This window comes from Cryptomeria japonica, chromosome 3, assembly GCF_030272615.1.
Source record: "Cryptomeria japonica chromosome 3, Sugi_1.0, whole genome shotgun sequence".
Classification (NCBI taxonomy): Eukaryota; Viridiplantae; Streptophyta; class Pinopsida; order Cupressales; family Cupressaceae; genus Cryptomeria; species Cryptomeria japonica.
This window is the reverse complement of record NC_081407.1, coordinates 546045153-546071512: the sequence shown is the minus strand read 5'-3', so window position 1 is coordinate 546071512 and position 26360 is coordinate 546045153. Positions and strand designations below refer to the sequence as shown.

The window sequence follows — 26360 nt, the reverse complement described above, 5'->3', positions numbered from 1 at the left end:
GCCAAGTCTGAGTTCCAAACCATTATTAGTATATCAGCATTTTGTTTCTTACTCTTCCAAGAACATTAGCACTAGCTGTAGCATCACTTAGTTCTTGAGTTTCTAAAATTGGATGCCTTATTGACAAGGCACAATATTGGCTCTCAGATCAACGGTGATTGGATATGTTTCTATCTAGGTAGCTGCAGATCAACCCTATTTTAGACACCCTACCTCATACACATTGTTATAGATGATTTTCAGAACCGACTTTTTATCATTTGCAATCTGATTCCCTTTACACATTTTTCGATTCATGGAAACAAAAAGAAGAGTTGTGCATGTCATTATTTTACCATGCATTGACATGTAGTGTCATACATAAAGTCAGGAAGGTAAACGTGCTATTGAATCAAGTTCAAAATTCCTCATGAAAGTATTTCCTCCTTATGGATCTTCATAAATACAGTGAAATAGAAACATATTGGCAATATAGACTATTCAAACATAATGTTGTCTAAATCATAAACTTCAAACTTCAATATTTCCGAAGAGCCTATATAACTTGATTAAACTTGAGAAGCAAGAAAAATTTCAAAGATCTCAAGTGAATGAAAGTTCTTGCTAGATAAAAATTACCAACTGCATTTCAGACTTTTGTTCCTTATCACTTACTGAATGGAACCATCCAGTTTAAATTTGAGTTCTTGACAACTTAATTTTCATTCAGAAGCAAAGCATAAAGGGGATAAGCTTACTCTTTGAAGGATAGGATAAACTAACTTGGATGCAGTCCACTCGAACAAATGGAGGAATTTTGTAATTCAGAAACTGCATTACACCAGCAATGACCTGCCATGGATAATATATATACTAAAATAAAATGAAAAGAGATGAGAAATTTAAATTTGCTAATTAAATAAATTATGGTGCAACTGCTTTGGAGATTCCATAAACTTAAGAAAAATTCTGCATCATATCCTATGGTGCAAGAACATCTCATATTTTCATGCTAGAAGATCACTTATGAAAAAGTTCAAAGTCAATCAAAATGTGATACAAACATCTTTACGTGTAAGTTACTGGAATGATATAGGCAGAACAGCAGGAAGATAGGAATCTTTATTGTGATCTACGTGTTCCTTTCTTTTCCCTTTGGGGATCATACTTCAATGTGTCATAGATAAAATCATACACACTATTGACAACCAAGCGTGAAAAATTTATCATGGCTTTGAAAGTGCCTGTGTTGACCTTTATAACACAGTTCCCTGATTTGTTCCTTGCCTTGTACGTTTCATCACATTTGTTTCCTTGGTCAAGTTCCCTGTTTAACATTCATGGCGGACTGGGTTATCAAAGTCTATGTCTATGTCTATATTTGGTCATTGACTTGCTATTGGCAGTTGCTTGTCACTGAAGAATTACATTCCTTTCTATTGGTGACCAGGTACTGAATTAAGTAGTTTATTCAGCAGATTTACCTGCCACACTTCTTGGGCATCTGCAGATTTGCCAAAGCTGTCAATCTTGTAAGCAAGTAAATCTAGGCCATTTATCTTGCTCATTGTTTAAACAAGTGGAGTGGCAGATCAAAAACAATGAAGGACATTTGGCATATTGTGTTTGGTTCATATGAATTGAAGGATGAGTACGTGGAACCTCTACAAGAGTTCATTTCTATAGCACTGAATCAGATGATGCCCCATAAAGTCTAGTGGAAAAGTTAGTGGTGGATATTTTATGTTTATTCAGCAGTATTTTTTACCTTGCTTTAAAAAAATACACAGTCCCTTTATTATTCATGTTTCAATATCTAAAGTTATGCAAAAAAATATTTATAAAGCATTCATTGAATGGCTTTTTATGAGAACAAGTGGCATGATCCAGTCAATATCCATAGGTGAGCAAATTATACCATCCGACAATTTGGTCATCTACAAATTTAATGAAATCACTGATGTTGAGGAAGAGTTGTTATCAACCATTGATTATCGATAGCATTTAGCAGCTTAAAATAAAGCTTGTTGGGCTATGTAACCAAGTAGTTTGCATGCTTCCACATGGCCCAACAAGGTTAATCACTGTGGACCAATAGACTAAAAGATATGCACCTTTGCGATGCACAGATTAATGTAATGTAACCTTTTTAATTTTTTATTTTTCTGATATTTTTTCTTTTTTTTTTCGAAACCAAACAAAAACTATAACAGCAAACTGTAAACTAAAACAAGTGATTGAAAACTCATGGAATAAACCCTTGGGTCTGACATAAACCCTCACTAGCATCTCAAACATTAAATCAATCTTGTAGATGCTCAATTTCATAAATTGTACTTGCAAATCTATGAATGTACAGCAGTATAAACCCTAAAATAATAGTTATGATCGAATCTAAGATGGGAATATCTATGACAAGAATCACAACATCAATCAAAATGAAACCTCAAACTGATTTTTCTTCCAGATGTCTACTGCTGGGAAATTTACAATTGCTGATGTGACAAAGTGCAACATAAACATAAAATTTCAGACCACAAAATGTCTTAAATCAATTCACATAAGCCTATACAGTTGGCAATCAGGTTGCAACCTTCCAAAATGGCAATAAATGATATTGTATGGCTGCGGTCAGGGCTGAAAACATGCAATGAACTATCCTCCTAATGTTGGTGCCTCAAAAGGCTACAAAAATGCAGATCATAGCAACAAACAATGACGAATCCCCAAAAAGTGTGTGAATCCTCTTCAAACTGTTGTAGGATGGTACAACACTTCAGATCAGCAAGGTGACAATATTAAATGATCTTGACCAGCAACCACAAACCCTCTAAAATGTTGTTGGCCCTCAATATGAATGATATATTATTACCAAGTAATGACATGGTATGGCTCCCCAATATCGCCAAAAATTAATACGGAAACCTTAAATGCTGGTGCTCCAAAATCAGCAACAAATAATAGGCAATTAACCACAAAAAGTGCAGCTGCATATAACCTCTGAAAATCAGAGTAATAGATGAGGTGTGTAAACCCTAGGATCAACAATCATAATATGGTGATTCCTCCAAGTGTGGCACTCAAGATCTTGCACGAAGAAATGATGATCAACAACCAATAACTCTGAAAATTCACAACAGGAATGCAAGGACAGAGGGACATGTTTCTAACACAGAATTTTTTTTAGCCATTTTTCAGGGGACAGCAAGGGACAGCTATTAAAAAATAAAGTGAATTTTTAGAATATAAGGAAATTTCAAATATTCATATGATATCATTGATTGAGCATTCATCATAGATATTATGGAACCTTTGTGAGCATGGGTAATTGTATAGGAACTGTGATCTTCTTTACATATAAATATGAGCATGAGTTAATAAAGACATCTGATTGGTGTGTATATTCAAGTGAGGAATTTATTATTTAAGTTTTTCTAAAGCCTTCAACATTGCTTGGTTTTTTGTTAAACTTATTAACAAAGAGGAACGTTTAAGTAAAAAGATAACTAGTTATGTTCCAAGTTGACCTCAGCTAGGATACTAATAGATAGGATTGTTCTAAGAGTTTTCTGTCCAATGCATGATTGATACATTTTTCCATTATGAAAATGGCATTTCCTACCAACTATGACTTAACTCATGTTCAACAGTATGATAACTGTAGCATGCCAACTTTGTCTATGGCAATCCTTGTATACTAAACAAGTTGTCCAATGTATGATACAGGATAAGCAATTATTGTGGTTTTGACTATGAAGATGCAGAGATCTGCAACAAGGGATATGTATTTTGTAGATTTTGTGATTATGATTCATCATTGGCCTGTTACTTGATTAGACTTATAGTTTGATGAGGCTATGGGGGCAATGTTCCCAATAAGGTTGAGGGGTAGTGCCCTTCACGAGGGACTAATGGTAGCACCCCCAACAGGGTTGAGGGGCAGTGCCTTTGTCATGTTTTGTGTCGCAATACAGGGTGGGGTTGAGTGGCAGAGCCCCAACCACCAAGTCCAAATGAAGACCTTCAAATCAACACAGAACTTCATGGCACACACCATTTTCATATTTTTTTGTAACCCTTAGATGGGCATGTCACAAACTAAACAAGCATTGGAAGGTTGTAAGTTTTTTTAAAAGAAGAAACTAAAATGTCCTCGGGTATATTAGGGGATATTGAGGCGTCCCCTAGCCGTGCCCTAATGTACATTGCAAATTTGTTGACATCTCAACGACATTTCCTAAATTCTAACAAAAAAGGGGAAAAGGCAGAGAGGTTTCCTACCCATCCCCACATCCCCGAAATGTCCCCTATAGAGGACAACGTCATTTTGGGCAAGGGACGCATCCCCGAGGAGCACTGAAAAATTCTAAAATTGTGTATAAAAACCTCCAAATCAGCAAAATCAAACCCTTTGACACTATAGTCATACTACAAAAAATTGTAGTGGCACTATAAGAGAACTATAGCAACTGAAAATGATTTTAATTCATCAGTTAAACTTCAATGAATCAGCACAATTGTGATCCGCAAATGGAATCACACCTATTGCCCTCAAATGGAATCCAAAAGGGTTTTCAACCACCAAGAACTCAAAAAAGCCAAGTTTTTTCATTCTTGAATGGATAGAATGAACACAATGGTCAATCTAAGTGAATGAAAAGTTCAAATGAAAGCTTCATACCAAATGAGGCTGTGTCCTTTTATACTATTCCAAATTGGGCCCTTGATTAATAATTTCCGTCCAAAGTATTTTAGATATTTTTTATAATTAAGTCTTTAAAAACCCTTTTAAATAAATAAAATAATATTATAATAAGTTGCCCCTTAAATATAGAATTTGTAAGCCCACCTTAAACTAATATTAGAAATTGCTCCCCTTGCTTTTCCCTTTAGCCAATGGAAAATGGGAATAGATTAGAGGTCTCCTTGGCACTATTTCTTAAAAGGGGACGTAGCATTCTACAAAACAACTAATTTTAAAAAGAAGTTAATTTTCATTGATCAAAATGAGATCTAAACTAGTTACCATGAATGGACATCTTTTCGCTTTGAAAGGAAAAGGAAAGCGAAAAGGAAGTGACCATTAAGAAAGTAAAACAAGGGGCTATTAGAGAAGGATCCATATGACTTTTCGAGTTCTGCTATAGTACAAAATCAATTAAATTCATGGGTTTCCTCATCTTGTGAGCTAGTTTCCAAAGAAAGAAACTTACCCTTAATTCAAAAGGGGCTCCTAAAGATCAAATTGCATGCTTTCAACTTTCAAATTAGAAAGGCAAATAGATATGTAATCTATTTAAAAAGGGGAAGTTTGGGCTAATTATTTCAAGGGTGTCTAAATAGACCAAGTGTCATCCAAACAGAATTGATCAGTTTGAATAGAAAATTTGTCACCAGCTTCAAGTTTGCTCTTTGAGTAGAGGATTTGGGCATCTTTTTGTTTGTTACTGTTCTGGGGACAATTTGTTGCAACAAATTCTGTAACAAGAAGATAACCAGATATTTGATCTTCCGGGACAATGTATTCAGCTTCTTCAAAATAGCATATGGACAAGCTCCACAGTCACGGTGGTCAAGGCATTAGAGAAAGCAACGAATACAAGAATTTGTTGAAACAAATTCTGTAACAAGAAGATAACCAGATATTTGATCTTCCAGGACAATGCATTCAGCTTCTTCAAAATAGCATATGGACAAGCTCCACAATCATGGCGGTCAAGGCATTAGAGAAAGCAACAAATACAAGAGCCAGCTAGGTTACAAAATTTATGGTGACGAAGGAAGATTGAGCTACAACTTACGTTCAAACTATATGGCATGAATGTGTGATAAGTGTTTCTTCAAAGTACCATAACATGCATCATGGCATCAAAGATAGAAGACTTAAATCAGAATTTTGCTAAAGTTGAAAGATGAATTCCAAAGAAAAAGGATTGGCAAATGACCATTCATCAAGCCATAAGTTTTCTACAAGTTCTATTGGCTTTAGGGGAAAAAATTGCCAAGTTTAGAAGATGCAGCCAAATTTGCAAGTCAGTTATTTTAGAGTTTTGAATATAACTTTTAGTAGCAAACTCGCCATTTTCCAAAAGAGATAGATATGATCCTATTATTAGACTTTTATTTAACTACTTGTTTTGGAATTAGTTGTCTTTAATAGATATTTTAATTCCTCGTTTTTGTAGATAAGGATTAGATTACATTAAAGTAAAGCAATACTAAGAATGTCGTATTATAATTTTATCCCTAAAAGCTTCTTCTTGAGAACTTATAAGTGTTTTGGGCACATAAAGTGTAATGAGAGTTGATGCTAGACTCATGCTGTAGAAGTTTTCATTCAAGCACCAAAATTAAATTAGTGTGTTGTGTTGTGAAAATTTGATCAGTTTGAAATAAAAGGATTCATATTTAAATTTGCATAGCACTTGTTCAATATCACACTATTTTTCTCACTGTTACCTAAGTGTTCCATGTATTTAAATTAATCTTTTTGTTGATATGGAACTGTTGATTGTAATCAATAGATGGTATCTTTTTTTAACTGCATAACAGAAAATCCTTCTTGTGAGCTAAAGAACTTGCAAGACTTGTGCTCTAACCTCTTGTTTCTTGCTCTAATCTTCTTTCTCTTATTTAAAATTTCTTTAGTGACAACCTTAGGCCATCTATTTTTTTTTTTTCAAATATCCAAGAGACAGCATAGTAGCTGCCTCAATAGGGAACGTACCTATTTCTACTAGATGACCCTCATAAAGAACTAAAGCTTTTATTTTGAATTTTCTTGTAATTAGATGCCTTTGAATCTTCTCTATTTGTCCCCATTTTAGTTCTAAAGGTTTGCTAGCTCACACTTCACACCCATACTATACCTTTATAGTTTTCCAATCACATAATTCAGCTTCTCTAATTCTATATAGCAATAGGGTGCTCTCCATCCTCCCAAATCCAATGTTTCCCATCTAAGCTTACTATTGAAGTCTACCCTAAGATATTTGTACTTTGTTACTTCCTCCTGAAGACCCCTTCAAAATTAAAGTTACACTACATTTTTAATTTTGGTTGGAGAAGATCAAAATCTCAATTTTATTGGTGTCCACTTGCATGTGTACCTCCTTGCAAAAGTGCTCCAGCACCTTAAATTGCTCTTTCAGACTCTAAGTTGAACTTCAAAACAAAATGAGATTGTCTATGGACAGAAAAAGCCTCACAACACACCCTTAAATGAACACCATCCCCTCAAAAATTTAGCCATTTTTCCAATTTGTCAATGTATAAACCATAGTTGAAAAACTCGCAAGTACTTGCAAGTCAAAATCCTTGGTGAGTTATTCACCAGCGATTTTTTCAAAAACTTACCACAATTTTTGATAAAAACATGCCTAAAACTGACATAATTTATTTATTTCAGAGTGTTGAAAGTTTTATATGTTTTTAAAGCACTTTATAAGCAGCAATGTGTCAAACATCTAATTTTGCTCTTAAGTGATAAAATTGTGACAATGGCATGCACCATGAAGGTTTGTGTGGTTTCAAAGACCTTAATTTCGGCTCCAAGCTTCCATTGGGGTCTAAGATATGCATTAAACTCTAATTTTGATCTTTATATGATGGAAATCAATAATGTGTTCTACAAATTTTGTAATATGTTTTCTTTAAGAATTTTTTTTAAAAATCGATAAAATTGTCGAATTATTGTAGAGTTTTTCCTTGAATTTTTGTGAAGTCGGAGTTTTACAACTATGATATAAACCAAATAAGGTAGGGGCCAATGGGCATTCTTCTTTAATGACCCCTAATTGAGTTCGAATTTTAACTCAAACCTCCTTACAAATTCTATGATGTATTAATCGATATTGTTCTAGTATGACTACATCATTTAATCTACAAAATGGTTTACTTCTATGAACGGCATCAAAAGCATTCTTAAAGTCCACAAAACAACAAAATGCCTTTCCTTTCTCCATTCTATATTTTTCAATGAAATCCATCAAGATAATGCCATGGTGTTGATTGTTTTTCCTATCCTTTTGTCATCTTCCTTTTTACTTCTACCCACTTGATGATTCTATACCAACGGATCTTTGGGACGAGGATACTTAGGGCCCAAGTTTGGGAACGGCAAGGGGATGGCAGCATGGGGGCAGTGGGGGAGCAGTACTGAAAAACATAATACATATAGTACTTGAAAAATTACTTTTAAACAGATGTATAACTATATAAGCCTAAGGAATACGTAAAGTTCAAAGTTTAAACACAGTGCAATGTTTGCATTGAACTAGCAATAGTTTTTCAATTTTAACAATGAGAATCAAGATAATGAAATATAGACATTGGAAGAAGAATTTTCAATAATTTCAGAATCGTGATTCATAATTACAATCAAGTTATCAACAATGTTCAAACTTCAAACTTCAAAAACAAAATAGTAAATACTAGATAGTAATTAGTAATACTAGAGAGCAATAACTCAGAGACAATGGCTAATAGCCCAGACTCTAGAGTTTAATCATCCCCAAGCTCCTCACCAATCTCCTCATCACTTGAACTACTGGACCTGACATGCTGAAGCTCATCTATACCACTACCAACCAGCCCTGTCTGTGTAGCATCAGCATCAATCTGCGTTATCTCTTCTAGTTCTACATCCCATCTAGCTGCTAGACTCTCCTTGTATGTGTGTTGCGATCAATGAGACGCAAGGCACTATGTACTGCCACAAGCTTCTCTGCCCTCTTAGAAGTACGCCTGTTCCTCTTAATGGAGTGGATGAAGTTGTAAGTAGACCAATTCCTCTCAGCAGCAAAAGAACTAAAAACCTAGGACAGAAAACAAATGGCTATAGTTGTCAAAAATCAAGGCCCATGCATAGTCCACCATAACTTGGGGTCCTCCTGTGACATAATCTCTAGATTTATCTTGGCTGCCTCTGACCATCCCTAAAGAGAGGCAAATTTTGTCCACTTAGTAAAAATCTGGCTAGCCTCTACAAGATCATACATTTTGTCAATTGTCTTCATGAATCCATCCTTCACCTCAGCATCCTCTATAGGTGTCATTGTGCCAAGCCTTTGCACGTATCACTTTGGGTTCAATGCATAAGCAGCCATGTGTAAGGGAGTGTTGAGCTTCTCCCATCTACATTGAATGATCAGCTGAATATACTTGGTGTAGAATTGCAATGTGGGGTCCTTCTCTCACACAACATCCTTCACTTGACCAAGCAAAGAATCAATTCACTCATACACCTCTCCAAGGTAAGGTGCATTAGAATCCCCATATCTAATAACTATGAAGACTGGAGTAATGATGGAGACAAAAAAATTCGCGTCAGCCCAAAAGACATCATTCTTCACCACCTCCTTCACCCCCAACCCCTATTGTGTCTTTGACTGAGCCACCCCACGAGGTTTATAACAAAAGTGATATAACTTCTCTTCCTCAAGATATGGCAGTCTTTGGTCAAGAAGAGAATAATGATTTGCATTCTAGACTTGAAGGTACACATGGTGCAATCATGGGTTATGATAATGTGAATAATACAATCCATCATAAATCAGATTTTGTGCATTTTGGGACAGCTGATATAGAGCAATCTCAGAGGATGAATGAAGGATGGTTGGCAAGAGCCAAGCAAGCCAAGTTGATAGCTCATCAAGCCAAGCTTCAACTTCAGCACATTCATGATACTCATAACCATATTGGTAAGGAGGAACACGAGCTATCTAATTCTGATTTTTCAGCTGATATTGGTTATTTTTTTCATGGTGGTGATGGAATTGATAATGAGGCTCATAGTGGACCAGCCACTAATGAGTTATCCTTTATTGGCATAGAAGGTGTTCCCAATGCACCTTTCATTTTGTCACCTCTTTCATATGATAAGGCAGCGTTGTACTTATTGATTGGTGACTCAGTTTTCTTAGATTTGACAGTTGGCTATGAAGATCAGCATGTAAGGGACTTCATTTGTTACATGGCTCAACAAAACATTTACTTAGCAACCTTTAATGAAGGCACATTAATTTGTGGAAATATAGGTAAAGTTACAACAACTGTTTGGAGGTCTTGGAAAAATATTCAACACACTTTACTTGTTGGAAATTGGCTCATTGATGGATTCATATCAGCATTGATGGTTGGTAGTACTTGTGGCTTCAATTGGAGTGAAGTTCTTAGCTGGTTAGATGATGTTCAGGTTCACAGCAGCAGTATAATGAGTATTGACATGATGGATGGATATGACAGTGCAAAGATTTGCGATCCTGGTATTGACATGTGTGGTGTATTTCTTCAGTGGATCCATGATGAGTTGTTTCACTTTGGGTATAAAAATGTTTATATCAGAGTAGCATAGCGGTTGGGTGAAGCAACGTTTATCAGATTGATGTGGGATCCAGTGAATTGGTTTTCAGCGTGCAGGTGCAGATTGCTTGAGGGCAAGCAATCTTCGAGAAGGGAAGATTGTAATGTCCCCTTTTCTAGGTGACATGAGATGAGCAGGGGTTGACCTACCATTCGAGTTCCCGTAGGTCAATGACATGATTAGGGGACTCATTCTGAGGGTCATGGAGCTTTGCAGGGGCTCTGTGAGCCATTTTGGACCTTCAAACGACAGTTCCTATTTTTTAGGGAGAACTGGCAGTTGACTGAATGACCACCTGGGGGACCAAGGAGTAGAGCAGGATCCTTTTGAGCAGTTACAGGTGTTTGGAGAGAGGTTCCTACTTTTTAGGGCGATTCCCTACTTTTTAGGAGGTTGTGGCAGTTTCCATATTTGAGGTTCCACGTGACCATACCATGGTTTCAGTTTCAAGAAGATTGGGTGTGTTTCCTAGTTTCTAGGAGTATCCCTAGATTTTAGGGATGGGACTGCCAGTTGGCCCATCTTGTCCGGCATCAGTCACAGACAAGTGACGAACTCAGATTCATGTTTGGTTGGTTATTTTGGGCTATTATTGGATCTATGGAAATATTTTAATATATTTAAATATTTCCTAAGTTAGCGATTAAATAAATTAAAATAAGACTATGTATATAGCCATTTCGGAGTAATAAGGGGTTTTTGGCTTCATCTGGTTTGATATGCCTATGTGTTATAGCTCGTTGGAAAGGTCTTGAACTTTGCTACATGATTCTCACCTCCCGGAGTCTTTTTGGATGCTTGAAGCTATTTATTCGCAATAAAGTGATATTTTTCTATAGTTTGACGCCATAATTGGGAAAGTATCACTTTAATTATAAAGCGCAAGCTTTATTATTCTTTAGGGTTCGACTTGCAAAGGGAAAGGAGTTATAAGGAGACGAAAACCTAATTGATAGCATCTTTGATCATTTTGAAACTTGTGAATTTGGGAATTGCTCTGGAAGAGTGATTTTGGTCTAGGACGCAAACCCCAAGTCTGAGCTTGCTGGGACGTAGCCCTCAGCAGGAGTTGACAGTGGATTTATCCAGGATTGCACAGAGATTGTCAGAGGTAGAAGACACATCTTCTTGTCCTGAAGATTCATCATGCATATTGGGGGTTTCAACAGGGCCGCTAGTCTATCTCAGCTGGCACGTGATTTGCAGCAGCTTCTACTCCTCCTTTGCAACCACGCCTTGTTTGTATGTTGGCTTGAAGGGTTGTATTCAGCTTATTTGGTCTTCCTTGTTCGTTGCCAGTAATATTCCTCCATCTGGCACCAATCCAGATTGAGAACAGCTCCAAATAAATGTATGGATTCTTGCTGAATACAAAACTAGGTTATTTGCCTGATATGATTTGCAGTATTTTCAGATTGCTTAAGTGTTCTTACATGTGAACATTGTTTACTGTTTTATTTCACAGTTGTTGCTATTTATCAATTACTTTACTTATAACATCAAAACCCAAAAAGAAACAATCCCTTTCTGCAACTTCTGTCTATTCTATAAGATCACCGGAAAATTACAAAAATATAGTATGTTTAATTAAGAATTTACAGCAGCAACAGCAAAAAGATCCATTTGGGATCTTTCATATTCAGACCTCCAAACTCAAAAATCAAACCTAAGATTGCATCAAACATGCCATTTTCTAAGTTTACAAGGGTGTCTTCAAACTTATTTATTGCAATCAGACTTAAGTCTGAAAATCGAGTTTTCTTGAGGAGAATTTTCCAGACCTTCACATTTTCAAAATTGGTGTTACAAGTTTCTAATCGGAACCTAAGTTAGATTGATTGTTCAAATTACCTATCACAAGTTGGAACAAATGTTGGGAACAAAGTCCCTATGAGGTTCGGATTTCCACTCCATCGAATGGTGTTCAAATCAAACAAATTTTTCGAGGACAATGAGTTCGGACGAGGATCAAATTTCCACCTGAAGGCAGAATTATAAAGGAAGGGACAAATCAATTCAAATGAAGATCAATAACAAAGTTGTCCAGATAGGCATCAAATTTCCACCAAGTGAAGGAATGGGCAAAGATAATGCGGACGTTGTGAGAACTAATCTGTCCATATGAGGATGGATTTCCCACCAAGGTTGAAATAAATTTTATCCCATCAGTGTTTGATTCAATGCTTGTTGGTTTTGCAGGTCTGCTATGAGGAAGGGAAGCATGATGATCAAGGCTTGAAGACTATGCATATTGCAAGGACAACACAACAAATGCAGATGAGGAATATCAACACTTCAAGGGTTGGAAGAGGATTTCAGGGCAACGATTTCCAAAGGCAAAGATGTGGACTAGATCAAACATGAAGAAGACTTCACCTTGATGGCGAACAAATGAACGAAATCAAGTTCAAGACATGAGCAAAAAAGGATTTCACATCAAGGAATCAGGAACTACACCAAGAAATTTCAAAGTCATAGAACGCTAAGGAGGAAGTAGTCCAAGGAATTCCCTAACATATGGATGAAATTCAAAGTATCAAAAGGAATTCCAAATATCATGAGGAATGTTCAAGGACAAGTTGATCAAGTCTATGAGACAAGCTGAGGTGGCATCCTAGTCACCATTCGTTCAATCAAAGGGTGCCAAGTCAACGTTCAATCAAGGAGGGAATAGGTGACACATGGCACTACATCAAATATGATTTATCTTTCCTACCCTCATCTCTCATTGGCCAATGTAATGGTGGTTGTAACAAACCCTAATTACGGTTTCTATCTTGAAATCTTGGCCATTGATCTTGAACCTATTTGAGCCATTCATTGTAATGAGCTATCTATATAAGGCTCAGTGCTCTCATTTGTAAAGGTTAATAAGAATAGAAGAAGAGTTAGCAGTAGAAGAGTAGAAGATAGTTAGTAGTTAGATCATTAGAAGTTAGAGTAGGAGTAGAGTAGGAGAAGAAGAAATTGTTGCTAAGGATGTAAATGAATATACTCTTTTCATTGAAGATATGGTGAAATGTGTTGTTCAACAAGTTGCATGGTTTCCAATTCTCATTTCCTTTCATGTTGATTAGATGAATGAAAGATCTTGTGGATGATTCATGGTGAAATTCATTTAGTCCATACCACTAGCTTCTTACTGATTGTAAGTTCACCATGCATGGTCAACTAGAATTTTCTGTGAACTTAACTTCAATTATTGTCCATCCATTGGTATGCATTGCCTTGATGGTATTGATGTTGATGGTAGTAATTTGAACATCTATAAAGTGACCTTAGAAGATGCACTAGCTTTGTGGAGTTGTTCAATGATGTCAAAGCAAAGTCTAGTAGAGTCTCACCAAGTCATTCACCACTTCTTACATTCCTAGTCGTAGAGTAGACTCTCTAAACCCTTTCCTTTTGATCTTTCTTTGTTAGATGAGTTAATCCCACGTTCCAGCAACGTCCAAGTATTCAAGCATTCATGTACAACGTAAGTCCCCTTGTGATTCCAGCATATCACATCAACCATTGAGCTTATCCACAAGTCAATACCTGACATTTCGTAACCTTGGAATTGTCTCATTTGATCGTGAAGCATAGCATTTGAGAGACTTTGTTCAAGAGAGGATAAGATACCTTGGTATTTTATTCTGTGTGCGTATGTGCATAAAACACACATCAACAGGACCATATAAAATCAGGAAGGTTGCCGAGAACGAAGCAATCAAATTGCCAATCTTAGATGACAAACCCATCCAAGACCTCGTTACCGGATCTAGGCTTAAGGTTTATCGGGAGAGACAAGGACCCACCTTGGCAATCAATATGTTGGGATATGCAACCCGAGGATGATGGATAGTAGGGAGAGATGGGACATTAGAGGAAGACCCAGTGATTACAGAACGACCATTTGCACCACAAGACTTGGGCTAAAGTTGAGAAATTGGTAGAGGAGAGATTGGTAAAAAAGCATCTCGAAGGCATTGTTGTGCCACGAATTCACAAACATCTGGCAAATGCCCTTTTTGGCACACTTGCATTATGTAAACATATGTTTGGCTACTGGAGATGGATAGCACCTTATGAAGGTGTGAGCCAATACTTGGCATATGACAGTGACGATGAAGCCAAGAAAAAGCGAGAGGAGTGTTGCCGGGAATAATCATTATGTTATGTTGTCATATTATGTTTATGTTGTCGTCGGTAATAATGAGTTACGGCGGTCAGTTAGTTAGCCGACGGGTAGGTAGTTGGAGTCGCAACGGTTGTGTCGCACCCCTTCGGGTATTATATATTGTGTACCTTTTCTTCAAAGTAGGATCATGTTAGTTGTGTCAGATGTAATGTTATAAGCACTTATTGTACATGGACTGTGGAATTAATACAGAGGCTGGTTATTTAATATATTTCCATTATGTTCTGTGCATTCACTTTCTGCATTTAACCATTTACCCGAGAGGGCAAACATTTGGCGCCGTTGCCTAGACGTACTCGGGAACGACAGACGCGGATGGCGCACAGACGCGATGGGCCTACCCATCGGTGAGATGAACCCAGAGGCCGACGACGCGCCCACGGAACAATCGGCGAAGGGGAAATTGAACCCTGTAATAATCCCGGCACAATGTTGAGATAAATTGTGGCCGACAGGAAAAATAATAGAAGTTTTTTTTGTGTACATGGCGTGTGCTTGCTATGTACGGAAGTGATTTATGCCAAATATATTAAATTAAGATAGAAAAAAAAAAGCATAAAACAGACGAGTGGGAGGCCGCACAGTGGGCCTTGATTCTGGAGCAGCAAGTAGAACGAAGGCGTAGGCTAAGGCAGCTTGCCGAGGGAGGACCGGCCGAGGGGTTGCTCGAAGGGAACCCAGGAGGTGTCACGGAGGTTGCGGAGGCAGAGATAGACGGAGAGAAGTACACTCTCTACACTGTCGTAGGGTTGCCCGAAAGGAACCTAGGAGTCACGGAGGGTGCTGAAGGCAACCTCTACAGTTCGCCTGAATACCACCACCGTAGGGTAAGAATTCGCGAAGAGCTGGTGGAACAAACAAGGCGAAATCTAAACTTGATCGACGCTACCAGAGACCTACTAAAGAATTTGTCCATTTCGGAGGACAACCAGAGGGAGACAACCGAAGGTGACGGTACGGCCGACGGTGCCAAGGGAGCACAAGGGTACCATACGAGAGGCAATTTGTTCGGTTCGGGGTCAACAACCTTCTCCAGAGGACCCACGAGTGGAGGGTCAGGTGCAGTAGGCGGAGGCGGAGGATCACTAGGTACAAGCACACAAGCCACCAGAGGAGCGAGACCGAGCGGTGGGATGGCGAGTAAACAAAAATTGCCAAAGTTCACAAGGGACAGCAAGGAAGACCCCTTACAGCATTGTCGTACATGTGAAACCATTTGGTCCGCCAACGGAGTGACAAACCAGGATGACTGGGTACAGCAGTTCCCAGCCACGTTACGTGGAGTTGCCATAGATTGGTACTCCGATGTAGATAAGCAAAAAGTGGCCACATGGGCCAACCTACAGAAAGAATTCACGAAGGAGTTTCGGTTGCTCCGTGATGACAACGAAATTGTAACGGAGATATACAGTACCAAACAAGGTACCAAGGAGACAGTACGGGCATACAGCAGGAGGCTAAAGGAATTGTTGGGAAAAATGGAGAGTCAACCAACAGATGGGTTGAAAAAACGATGGTTCGTTGAAGGATTGAAATCCTCCCTACAGAAAAAAATGAAAATTGTACCCCCGACGTCATATGACGACGCTTATAATAGGGCGATGGACCTAGAGAGCGAATACAAAACATCAAGGAAGAAGAAAAGTAATAAATATTCATCTGACGATGATGAAGATTCTGACGGGGAAAGCAATAGCGGTGGCGAATCGAGTAAAAAGGTGCATGCTCTCCAAAAGGACATGGAACGAATGCTGAAAGAATTCTAAGCCATGAAAGGGAGTACAAGTAAGACGGAAGAAAATGACGTGTGGTCTACCAACTGTAGGAGTGACGGACACACCAAGGGGTCCTGTCCCAAGAAGGCTTTCTGCGACATTTGTCAAATTACGGGACATTTGACAAAGGAATGTCCCTACAATATGAAAACCAGGAGCCAACAAGTTCTCTTCACGCAAGAGCAGCCGGCCGTCGGAACTTCGCAAACCAACACAACGGCATCATCTGGAGGTTACCGGGACAACAGACGTGGTGGCGGAAGGAATAGCAACAATAACAATAACGGAAGCCGTATCCAGTATGATGCCAAGGGCCGGCCAATTATCCAATGTAGAGCCTGTAATCAGTGGGGGCACTTCGCCCGTGATTGCACGCAGGAAGCCACCCCTCAGCACCTCTGCCGATGGTGTGGGCCAGGCGACCATGAGGACGCAAATTGCCCACAGGCAAGGGTTAATCTCCTCAACATTGAGAAGGCTGAGAAGACTGGTGAGAAAGAAGTACTGGCGATCACCCGCGCCCAGACGAAAAAAGCCACTTATCCCGACCCCCGTACGGAGAAGGATAGATTACGGGAGGCAAAGGCCAATATTGAACGTGAGATGACGGCCGAATGACAAGACAACGACGTGGCGAGTACATCATCCCGTACAGAAGCGGAAAATAACATCATTGGGCAAGTACTGCAGATGGAAGTACCTATAAGGGTAAAGGACCTTCTAGAAACAATGCCACAGTTAAGAATCACCATTTTTAATTCCATACAAACCACTGCGCAGGCACCTTTGCGTGCCACACGGGCGGAAGTTCCGGTCAGCCCCTCGGTTGACCCAATGTTGTTGGCCTTAAATAGTGGTCGGCATCCTGCTGTAGTAGAGATGGGAATTCTCAGGGCTATCCTCAAAGACACCATCGTGGACAAAGGTTCGGGGGTGAATGTACTGCCAGAGGATACGTGGAAGAAGTTGGGGAAGCCAACACTATGGCCACCCACGTTCAACTTGGTAGGTGCAGACCAGCACGGCATCAAGCCACTCGGCACTCTGATGGCCCAGCTGGTCACCATCGGCACGCAACCTTTCATACTAGATTTTGTGGTAATCCCACTCAAGAAGAAGGGGTACGACGCCATCTTAGGCAGAGGGTGGCTAGTTACAGCAAAGGTTGTTGATGAGGAACTGACATCATCTTCGGAATCAGAGGGTGAAGGGAAAGGCTACCCGAGGGACGAAGGACGGGGCTGTAGGGAGCCCAACGACGAAGGGATTCTCAAACTAGGAGAGTGCTCCGAGGATGAGACAGGGTCATTGAACGGGCTCTTCCATTAGCAAATGGAGGATTATGAAATGTTCCAGAGCTATAGGCTCGAAGTCGAGGAACCAGAGCAAGTAACAGAGGAGGCGTACCTGCCAGAATACATAGAATATTGGAAGGGAGACGCCCCAAACCCTGGTGACATAGATAATCCGAAGAACAATTGTGTCGACAACGATTGGAACCTTGTGTGGAAGGCCACAACTTTCAAAATCTTTATTATTCTTCTTCTTCTTATGTACGGGAAGGAGGTCGTGGTCCCTGTAGAATTTGTGGTTCCAGGTCTTCCGATGGCCATTGAAAATAGACTTGCCACCAACGAGCCCAAATTGAAACCCTACCACGCGAAGCGCGCGGGGAACCTGAGAGGCTGGACGGACACCCGAGAGCCCGGAGGGGGACCCGAGAGGATGGAAGGGGACTCAAGAGGCCAGGCAGGCGACTCAAGAGGCACAGGACCACAACAGGCGAGTCTCGGGCGAGGAAAACCGAGAAGGATGAAGGGCAATCCCAGAGACAGGGGACTCGAGCAGACGACTCTCTAAGACAACTAAATTAGGAGATGAGAAAGAAAAAAAAACGTACGGTCGTACGACAGGCGACCGTACGATCAAAAAGTTTTAAAAAAAAAAAATTGAAAAAAAACCGTACAGTCGTACGATAGCGACCGTACGGTCAAAAAAATTTTAAAAAATAAATAAAAAAATTTTTAAAAAAATAAAAATGGAACGGACCACCGTACGGTGGTAACACCGACGGTGACCACCGTGCGGTGGGCCACCGGCGGTGGTAACACCGACGGTGATCACCGTGCGGTGGTAACACCGTACGGTGGACACCGTCAGTGTTACCACCGTCGTGCGGTGGCACCCGCACACAACAAAACCCCCACGGCACAAAATAAAACCCACGCAGCCGCACAACTCACTCGCCCGCACACTCACGCACCGCACAGCCCACAGCCTGCAGCCGCAGCCGCATAGTGCGCAGCCCGCAGCCACACAAACACACACGCAACCACTTCGTCGTCAGTGGTCACTGTACGGTTGAACTGCGTTAGGCGTGCGCAAGGAGGACCGTACAGTGTGCACAGTTGAGCAGGTGTGTCCATACGGTAAGGAGGGTGTCGACCGCACAGGAAGGTGGCCGCACGATTGGAGGTGTCAGTGTTGTTGTTGACCGTACGGGGAGGTTGGACGTGCGGTTGCCTTGGTGGACGCACAAAGGGCTCGGGAGGAGCTGACCACCAAGTCGGATGCAGTACTAGCGTGAGACTTAGTTCAGCGTACCCAGGAGTTGGATGCCGAGAGAGCAGCACGGGTGGCTATCGAGGACAAATTGGCTAGGGAGACAGTATCATTTGAGTAGCAGTTGGTGGAGGCTGAGACTGAAAAGCGTGTTTTGCAAACAAGTTTGGTTTAGGCACAGGAGGATTTTGATGTCAAAAGAAGCAATAATGGTGAAATCCGCACTTGAGCATCGGATGGTAGCAGAAAAGGGTTTTCAGGCGAGGACACAGCAAGTGTATAAGTTCTGGGCCCGACTGGCGTCAGTAGTTCCTGTCGTTCATCTCTATTTTGTATTAAGTCGTCGGAGTCGACTTCTTTTCTTGGGGGGGATGATGTTGCCAGGAATAATCATTATGTTATGTTGTCATATTATGTTTATGTTGTCGTCGGTAATAATGAGTTACGGCGGTCAGTTAGTTAGCCGACGGGTAGGTAGTTGGAGTCGCGACAGTTGTGTCGCACCCCTTCAGGTATTAGATATTGTGTACCTTTTCTTCGAAGTAGGATCATGTTAGTCGTGTCAGATGTAATGTTATAAGCACTTATTGTACATGGACTGTGGAATTAATACAGAGGCTGGTTATTTAATATATTTCCATTATGTTCTGTGCATTCACTTTCTGCATTTAACCGTTTACCCGAGAGGGCAAACAAGGAGCAAGCTACAAAAGATGTGGGACGAGAAGACCCTAAACAAGAGATTGATCTGGAGGAATTTGGGCAGACGATTAGCCCATGCTTAAAAGTAATCGTGAAGGTGGACGGCTGGTTCGTGTGTGAGTGGGATGCATATAACAAAGATACCATAAAAAATTGCATCGAAAATGGCTAAGAAGCCTCGCCACTACCAACATCAAACTCACTCTGGCGAGTCATCCCAAATCCAACAAGGCCATCGAAGATCAATGGCGATGAAGTAACATGGTACCAACAAGACAGATGGCAATATGTTGATGGACGCTATAAAAGTATCAAGCCTGCCCCATTCCTTCATAAAAAAAATTATTTGGAATTTGTTGTCACTTGTTGTGTAAATGACTGTTATAAGCGACCGCAAAACACTTGTTGGTGATGATACGCCTTTGAGGTTAAAGTTAGACCAGCCGAGTGGGGTTGAAAAGAGATTAAAAAAAATTGATGATGAAGAGACTACGAGCAATAAAAAGCAAAAAAAAGGTGAAAAGAAATAAAGAAATTGTTAAAAAATTAAAAAAGATGGAAAATCAAAAATGGAGAAAAAATGGAAATTAAAAATATTTAAGGGGAAATTTTTTTACAAAGTAATAAGGGTGAGAAAATTAGAAAAGATAAGTATGGGCAAAATATGGAAAAAGAAATTTTTTATTGAAGTATTAAAATTGGCAAAAGTTATTAAGGTGTCAGCAATAGAAAACGATGAGAGAGTAAAATCGGAAAATGTTATAGAATGCGATGGAGAAATAAAACAAATAATTGAAGACAATATTATAAAGGTGAAAATCAAAAACTTGGATGAAAGTAAGGCTCGGCCAAATTTTCTAATACATCAATATTATATAAAGTATTGTTGGCGAACTTGGTTCTCATTCAAAGCAAACACCCTTTGCATCGTACGATTACTCAGCAACCAGTTGGAAGGGTACGGACTCTTCAAAATATTCATCCCGTACGACCATCACAAAAAGTTTTGGTATGGCTTCATTTCCATAGTTTACAACTGCATCTCCACGATGTACAACTGCCTTTCCAGCAAATACAGATTTATTTATCATGCCCACATAACATTGTCATATGGCTATCCTACAAAACAGTATGGCAGAACTATTTCTTCATACAAATGCCCTACATGTTTTTCATACTATTGCATATTAATTACCCCATACAACATGCACCAAATCACCTTATATGACACCACTGGCATCCTTGTCCCATACGGCAGCCTTCCATATGAGCTCTCCAGCATCTCTAAGTACAGTGATCTCATGATGTATGGTACGTTCAGTGGCAGTTTGTATGTCGCCCACTCTGCATTACACGACTCTTCACATGTACGGCAACAAGTGGTAAGGCTGGTACGGCCCAAGTTGGTATGGCTTGCTCAGAATTTGGTATGCAAATTGGTACGGATATTTTCTTGCATACTGGCACGACACTTATTTGATACATTAGTACGAATCCCTATAGCTCAAAAGTTGGTACAACTACTCAAGCTTGTGCACAAAGTATTGGATAAATTGGTCAAGCTTACCCTTGGCAAAGTGTTTTCACTAGTATGGAGAAGAGGTTGTTATCCTAACTGCTTCCTCAATCTATATAAACTATTAATGTCGCTCCAAAATCACTATTCATCCCGAGTTGCAAACATGGCAATTGGTAGCAGCAAAGGAAAGAGGATTAGGCCTCACATTCACTCGAGGAAGTCAACAGGTGGTGATACGATTACCACAGATATTCTCACTTGGGAGAGCTTGAGTGGAAGTGAATGACACACCTAGTGGCAAGAAGTAGACAACAAGCACCCGTTGAAGATAGTGTTCATATACGCGCAAGTTGACAAAGTCGTGCAAGTACCTCTATTCAATGTGTGAGAGTTTGAACCTTACTTGAAAGCAATGGTGCTCCACTACGACAGACACTCACACAAGTCAATCATACCGCATAAGGTATGTGATGTAAATGTTTATTTCTGGCCAATCGAGTTTACTAGGCTATTTGGGATACCCTCGTAAGGCACCTCAATTGCCAAACCAAATGGCAAAATCACCTAGCAATAGGACACTCTCCTCAAGCATGTTGCACTAAATTGATGAAGGAGGAACTAGGCAATATTTGAAATAATAGCACTAGTTGGGGGTTGAACATAAACTCCATTGCTAGAACTGAATAGAGGAGCATTTTGGATGTGATCAAGAGCAGACCCACCTTAATCCTTCGTGGCCAACCGTATTCTACTAGCCCCATCTGGGTGTTCAATCAGGTGGCGTGGAGCAAAACCAACCTGCTAGAAAGAGGCAAACGCAGTAGGAGGGTTCGAAGAGCAATAGCAAGGTGGAGGCCATTAAGTTGTCCTCTACAAGTGAGAGTGTTGAAGGTGTGTCTATGGTCATTGGGGTAGGCTCCAATGAGGATGATGTGGAGGCATTTCCTATTGATGACATGGCAAGAACACCACTAGTAACAGTCCCTCTGCAGACCTCAATTGTACCTCTATGCCTCATTCAACCAATAGCAACACCAGATGTATCAATTGCTCCATCAATGGATCCCCTTGTGCTAGTTGAGGGCGCTATAGAGCCCAAAGATGCCATTGATACTTGGTTGGAGATGATGGGGGTTCCACCCGATGTGCCTCCCATCAAGTCTCTCAATTTACTCTCGAAGACTATCATGTTGGAGGGGACAACACCTATTGTCGAAGAACTCACTCTAGATCTTCCACAACCAATACAGGATGTGTTGGGTGAGCAACCACTTCTAGATACCCTTCCAAAGCTACTCTCAAATCCACTTTTAGGGTAGACACACGAGCCAATGGCCACACTGACCCAACCTCCAATCTCATTGGCACTTGTAGGCGAAGCAAAGGAGTCCTCATCCAATGGTTGGGACGAGATCATTTTATGGCTAGGCCGACCGAATCCCCACGATCCGATGATCCAATCAGTACAGTCTATGCGCTATATTTAACTACCCCAAAGCATGGTTACCTTTAGAGTGGGGGATCTTGCCGGAGATTTCGATATACGGCATGAACCCCTCGTGGCACAAGCAACCAAGCGCATTCTAGTCTTCATGTAGGTCGAATGCCACAAGGAATTTTTCAAGTGCTTCATTTCGAGGGGTTGGCTAGGTGTGGAGGCACAAGAGATGTTGGATGCTTGGTATCCTTTGTCGCCTACAATGGGAGGCCACCATGGCTGGTTGCTACGAGCACTCCATGGTATGGAGTTGATCTTTCAAGATCTTTTCCCTCAGTATCAAAGGCTTACAGCTTCCATAGAGGATGTTGCTCAACATGGGAGAGGGCCCTCCGCTAGGCAAAGCAAGCTCAATAGCCCTCAGCCGATTAGACATGGAAATCCAAAGAGCAATTGGCTCATGAGCATGCCCGTGGTACTACACTAAAGAAGACCATGGCGGATCAAGAGAACTAGCTAATCGAGTGGGACCGACAATTAGTAGACAAGACCACTCGACTTGTGAGGCAATTGGCAAAGAAGGATGAGAAGCTGATGAAGAAGGACCACAAACTCGAGAGGATCTTGATATTAAGGGCCCTCTAAACATGTCACCATGATATTGATGAGAGAACATTTTCTAATTTCTATCCACCCATAAATGATAATGTTGCTTCCACTTGAAACCCATTTGACCTTCATTTGCTCCATAAGAATGTTTATCTTGGAGCAACTTTCGATCAAAATAGTGGTCCTCAATTTTGCCTCTCCTAGTGTCACACGTATAAAGCTCCTCTTTATGTTAATTTAGTCAAGATCTCCTTAACTAAGGAAAATGAGTAATAGATTGGAATGCCATTGGTGAAGAATTACCCAATGGCATCATTTGCTTCGTCTTTGACATGTCTATTGAACAAATCTACCCATAAGTTGGGTGTTTGAGATGAAAATGTGATCTATTTTACCTTAAACTAGACACAAAAGGAGGAAATTCTGGTTTTAAGAAATGCCAAAAATCCTCAATGTCATGGTAGCAATTGATGTGTCATTGAAAAATAAATTATATGAAACCCTAGAGGAGAATTCTGGCACGAATTCCAAGGTGCAAATTTCGAGGTTTGGAAGAAACCCAGAAATTAAAATTTTCTGCATACTTAAAACTTGAAATTTTACCTGAAAATAATCACAAAAAAAAAAATTGCAGAAAATTAAAAAAACCAAAAAAATAAACGATTTTTTCAAAAAAAAAAGGGGCAGAAACCCTAGGTCGAATGTACAACATAAACGGTGCCCAAAAGAGACCAAAATTCCCAACGTCCACAGAAGTAGCAGAAATTGCTGATTGTTTTTAAATTCCAAGGCAAATTAGATGGCACAAAATTCGAGGCACAAAAAATGAAGCACCTAGAAAAATTTGAGGCGAACCCAAAAACACTCGAAAAACCCACAAAGAATCTGAAATCAGAATGTAGATCCGACAGCTCAAAAATCGAGGCACGAAAAACAATGCACTCAAAAAAATCTGATGACGACCCAGTTGAGGTCTCGAAAAACCCACCAAGAATCTACAACTAGAATAAAATTTCGATTTGAATTGAAGGGTCAAAACCCTAGTCGGAAAATTGCAGAAACCTTAGGAAAATTTTCAATCTGCAAAAAAAACCTCCAAGTTGCAGGCCCGAAAATCTCCAGAACCCTAAAAAAAACATGAACTGCTGCCCAACACAACTTCAGAGTCAACTAAATCCCTCCCATCAGGTGGAGCTAAGGGAAGACGAACACCCATACTTACAGCCTTTGGAGGGTGATCCTCAGTGCTCAAATCAGGACGAAGGCTGAAAAGGCCCTCTTTCTTCATCAAATACTACATCTCGACTAAATATGAGGTGATTAGTGTCTATATCAACCAGCCAATATGCCTTGTGGTTGTCACTGTAGCCAATGAACATCAATTTTGGACTCTTTGGATCCAGTTTAGTGCGCGTGGCATCTGGAATCCAAACATAAGTTGTAGAGCCAAAAACTTTCAAATGACTGATTTTGGGCTTCCTGCCAGACCAAGCTTCCTCTGGAGTCATCTTCTTAACGGCCTTTGTGGGAGACCGGTTCAGAAGGTAGATTGCAGTGAAGACCACTTCCGCCCAAAAGTGTTTTGGAACATTTCTATGCTCCAACATAGACCGAGCCATCTCAGTGACTGTACGGTTCCTGCGCTCAACAACATCGTTCTGCTGTGGGGTGTAAGGTGTGGTAAGCCGATGCTTAATGCCATGTAATGCACAAAAGTTGGTGAACTCTGTAGAACAAAATTCCCCTCCATTGTCGGACCGAAGAGTGACTATCTGACAGCTAGACTCTTTTTCCACTAAGGCCTTAAACGTTTGAAACATGGTGAACACCTCTGATTTTTGCTTTAGAAAATAAACCCACATGCGTCTGCTGAAATCATCAACAAATAATAGAAAATACCTGCATCCAGTGACTGATGGAGTGTTCATGGGACCACAGATGTCTGCATGAACGAGTTGCAAGACCTTGGATGCTCTCCAAGCGTCTTCATCTGAAAACGGATGTTAGCGGCAATATTGTACATGAAAATAAAACTAGTTAATTAAGTTGTAATTGTCTTGGTTAGTTGGCAACCGAGGGGTGGCAGTTGCGGTGCGACGGTTGGCGCTCGCACCCCTCGGTATCTTTATATACTTCCGAATGTAACTTGTGACAGAGAACAATTATGAATGGAATAACATCACTTATACTTTATCTGATATCTATGGCATTATTATTCTGCATTACGTGTTCTATCTGTGTACTTTAAGTTATTCACCCGAGAGGGTAAACATTTGGCACCGTTGCCTAGACGTACTCGGGAACGGAAGACGCGGATGGCACACGGACACGATGGGCCTACCCGTTGGTGAGATAAACCCAGAGGCCGACGACGCGCAAACAGAGCTCTACAACGGAGAAGACACTGCAACGAGGGAATTTTCAATTCTGCTCCAGGTAGCCATCGAGACCTACGTCCAGCGAGAGGCCACGGAGGCGGAAATCCCACCAAGTGTCGTGTGAACAGCACTGGAGATTAGCCCGGCAATAAATCGGTTGATGAACCATCTTCCCCGGTTGCTTGCACAGGCATCACTGGCACAGCAAGCTCGCCTGGAGGAGACTGCCCAAGAAGAGCGACGCCAACAAATTCTTCAACAGTACGAAGAAAGCAGCCGTCAGGAAGCGGAACGGGATGGCACGAGGCCAGGAAGGAATTGAACCCTGAATCCCATCGGGATAAAAGACCATCCTATATTCAAATAAAAGTGTCATAATATTGACACGAGTTGTATTGACGAAATGAATTAATAAAGGCATGTTCTGGTTTATGTGTTGTAAATTATGGAAATGTATGGGAATTAATGCCCAAACTATTAAATAAAGATAGAAATAAGAAAGCAAAAATGGACGAGTGGGAGGCTACGCAGAGGGCCTTGATTCTGGAATAGCAAGTAGAACGTAGACGGAGGCTGAGGCAACTTGCCGAAGGACGACCTGCCGAAGGGTGACCCAAAGGGTGACCTGAAGGGAACCAAGGAGGTGTCACGGAGGGTGCAGAAGCCGAGGGAAATTTCTACGCGTCACCAGAACACTGTAGGGTGCGGAGCCATGAAGAGTTTCTGGAGGAAACAAGGTTACGGCGGAATCTAGTCGAAGGGACTCGGGATCAGTTTAAAAACTTATCCCTTACGCCACGAAGTGAGGATCACCAGAGAGAGCCAGGAGTGAGTGCGGGTGAGAACGGAGGG

At 40.6% G+C, this 26360-nt stretch overlaps 1 protein-coding gene across 1 annotated transcript in view; it reads right to left on the bottom strand.

The window, feature by feature from the left end:
* Window positions 1-26360, bottom strand: part of LOC131075096 (NAD-dependent protein deacetylase SRT1) — a 200840-nt gene that overhangs the window by 31214 nt on the left and 143266 nt on the right. Inside the window, exon 10 of the mRNA XM_058011919.2 lies at window positions 738-831. Within this exon, the coding sequence (XP_057867902.1) occupies window positions 738-831 (94 nt within the window). The remainder of the gene's footprint in view (window positions 1-737; window positions 832-26360) is intronic.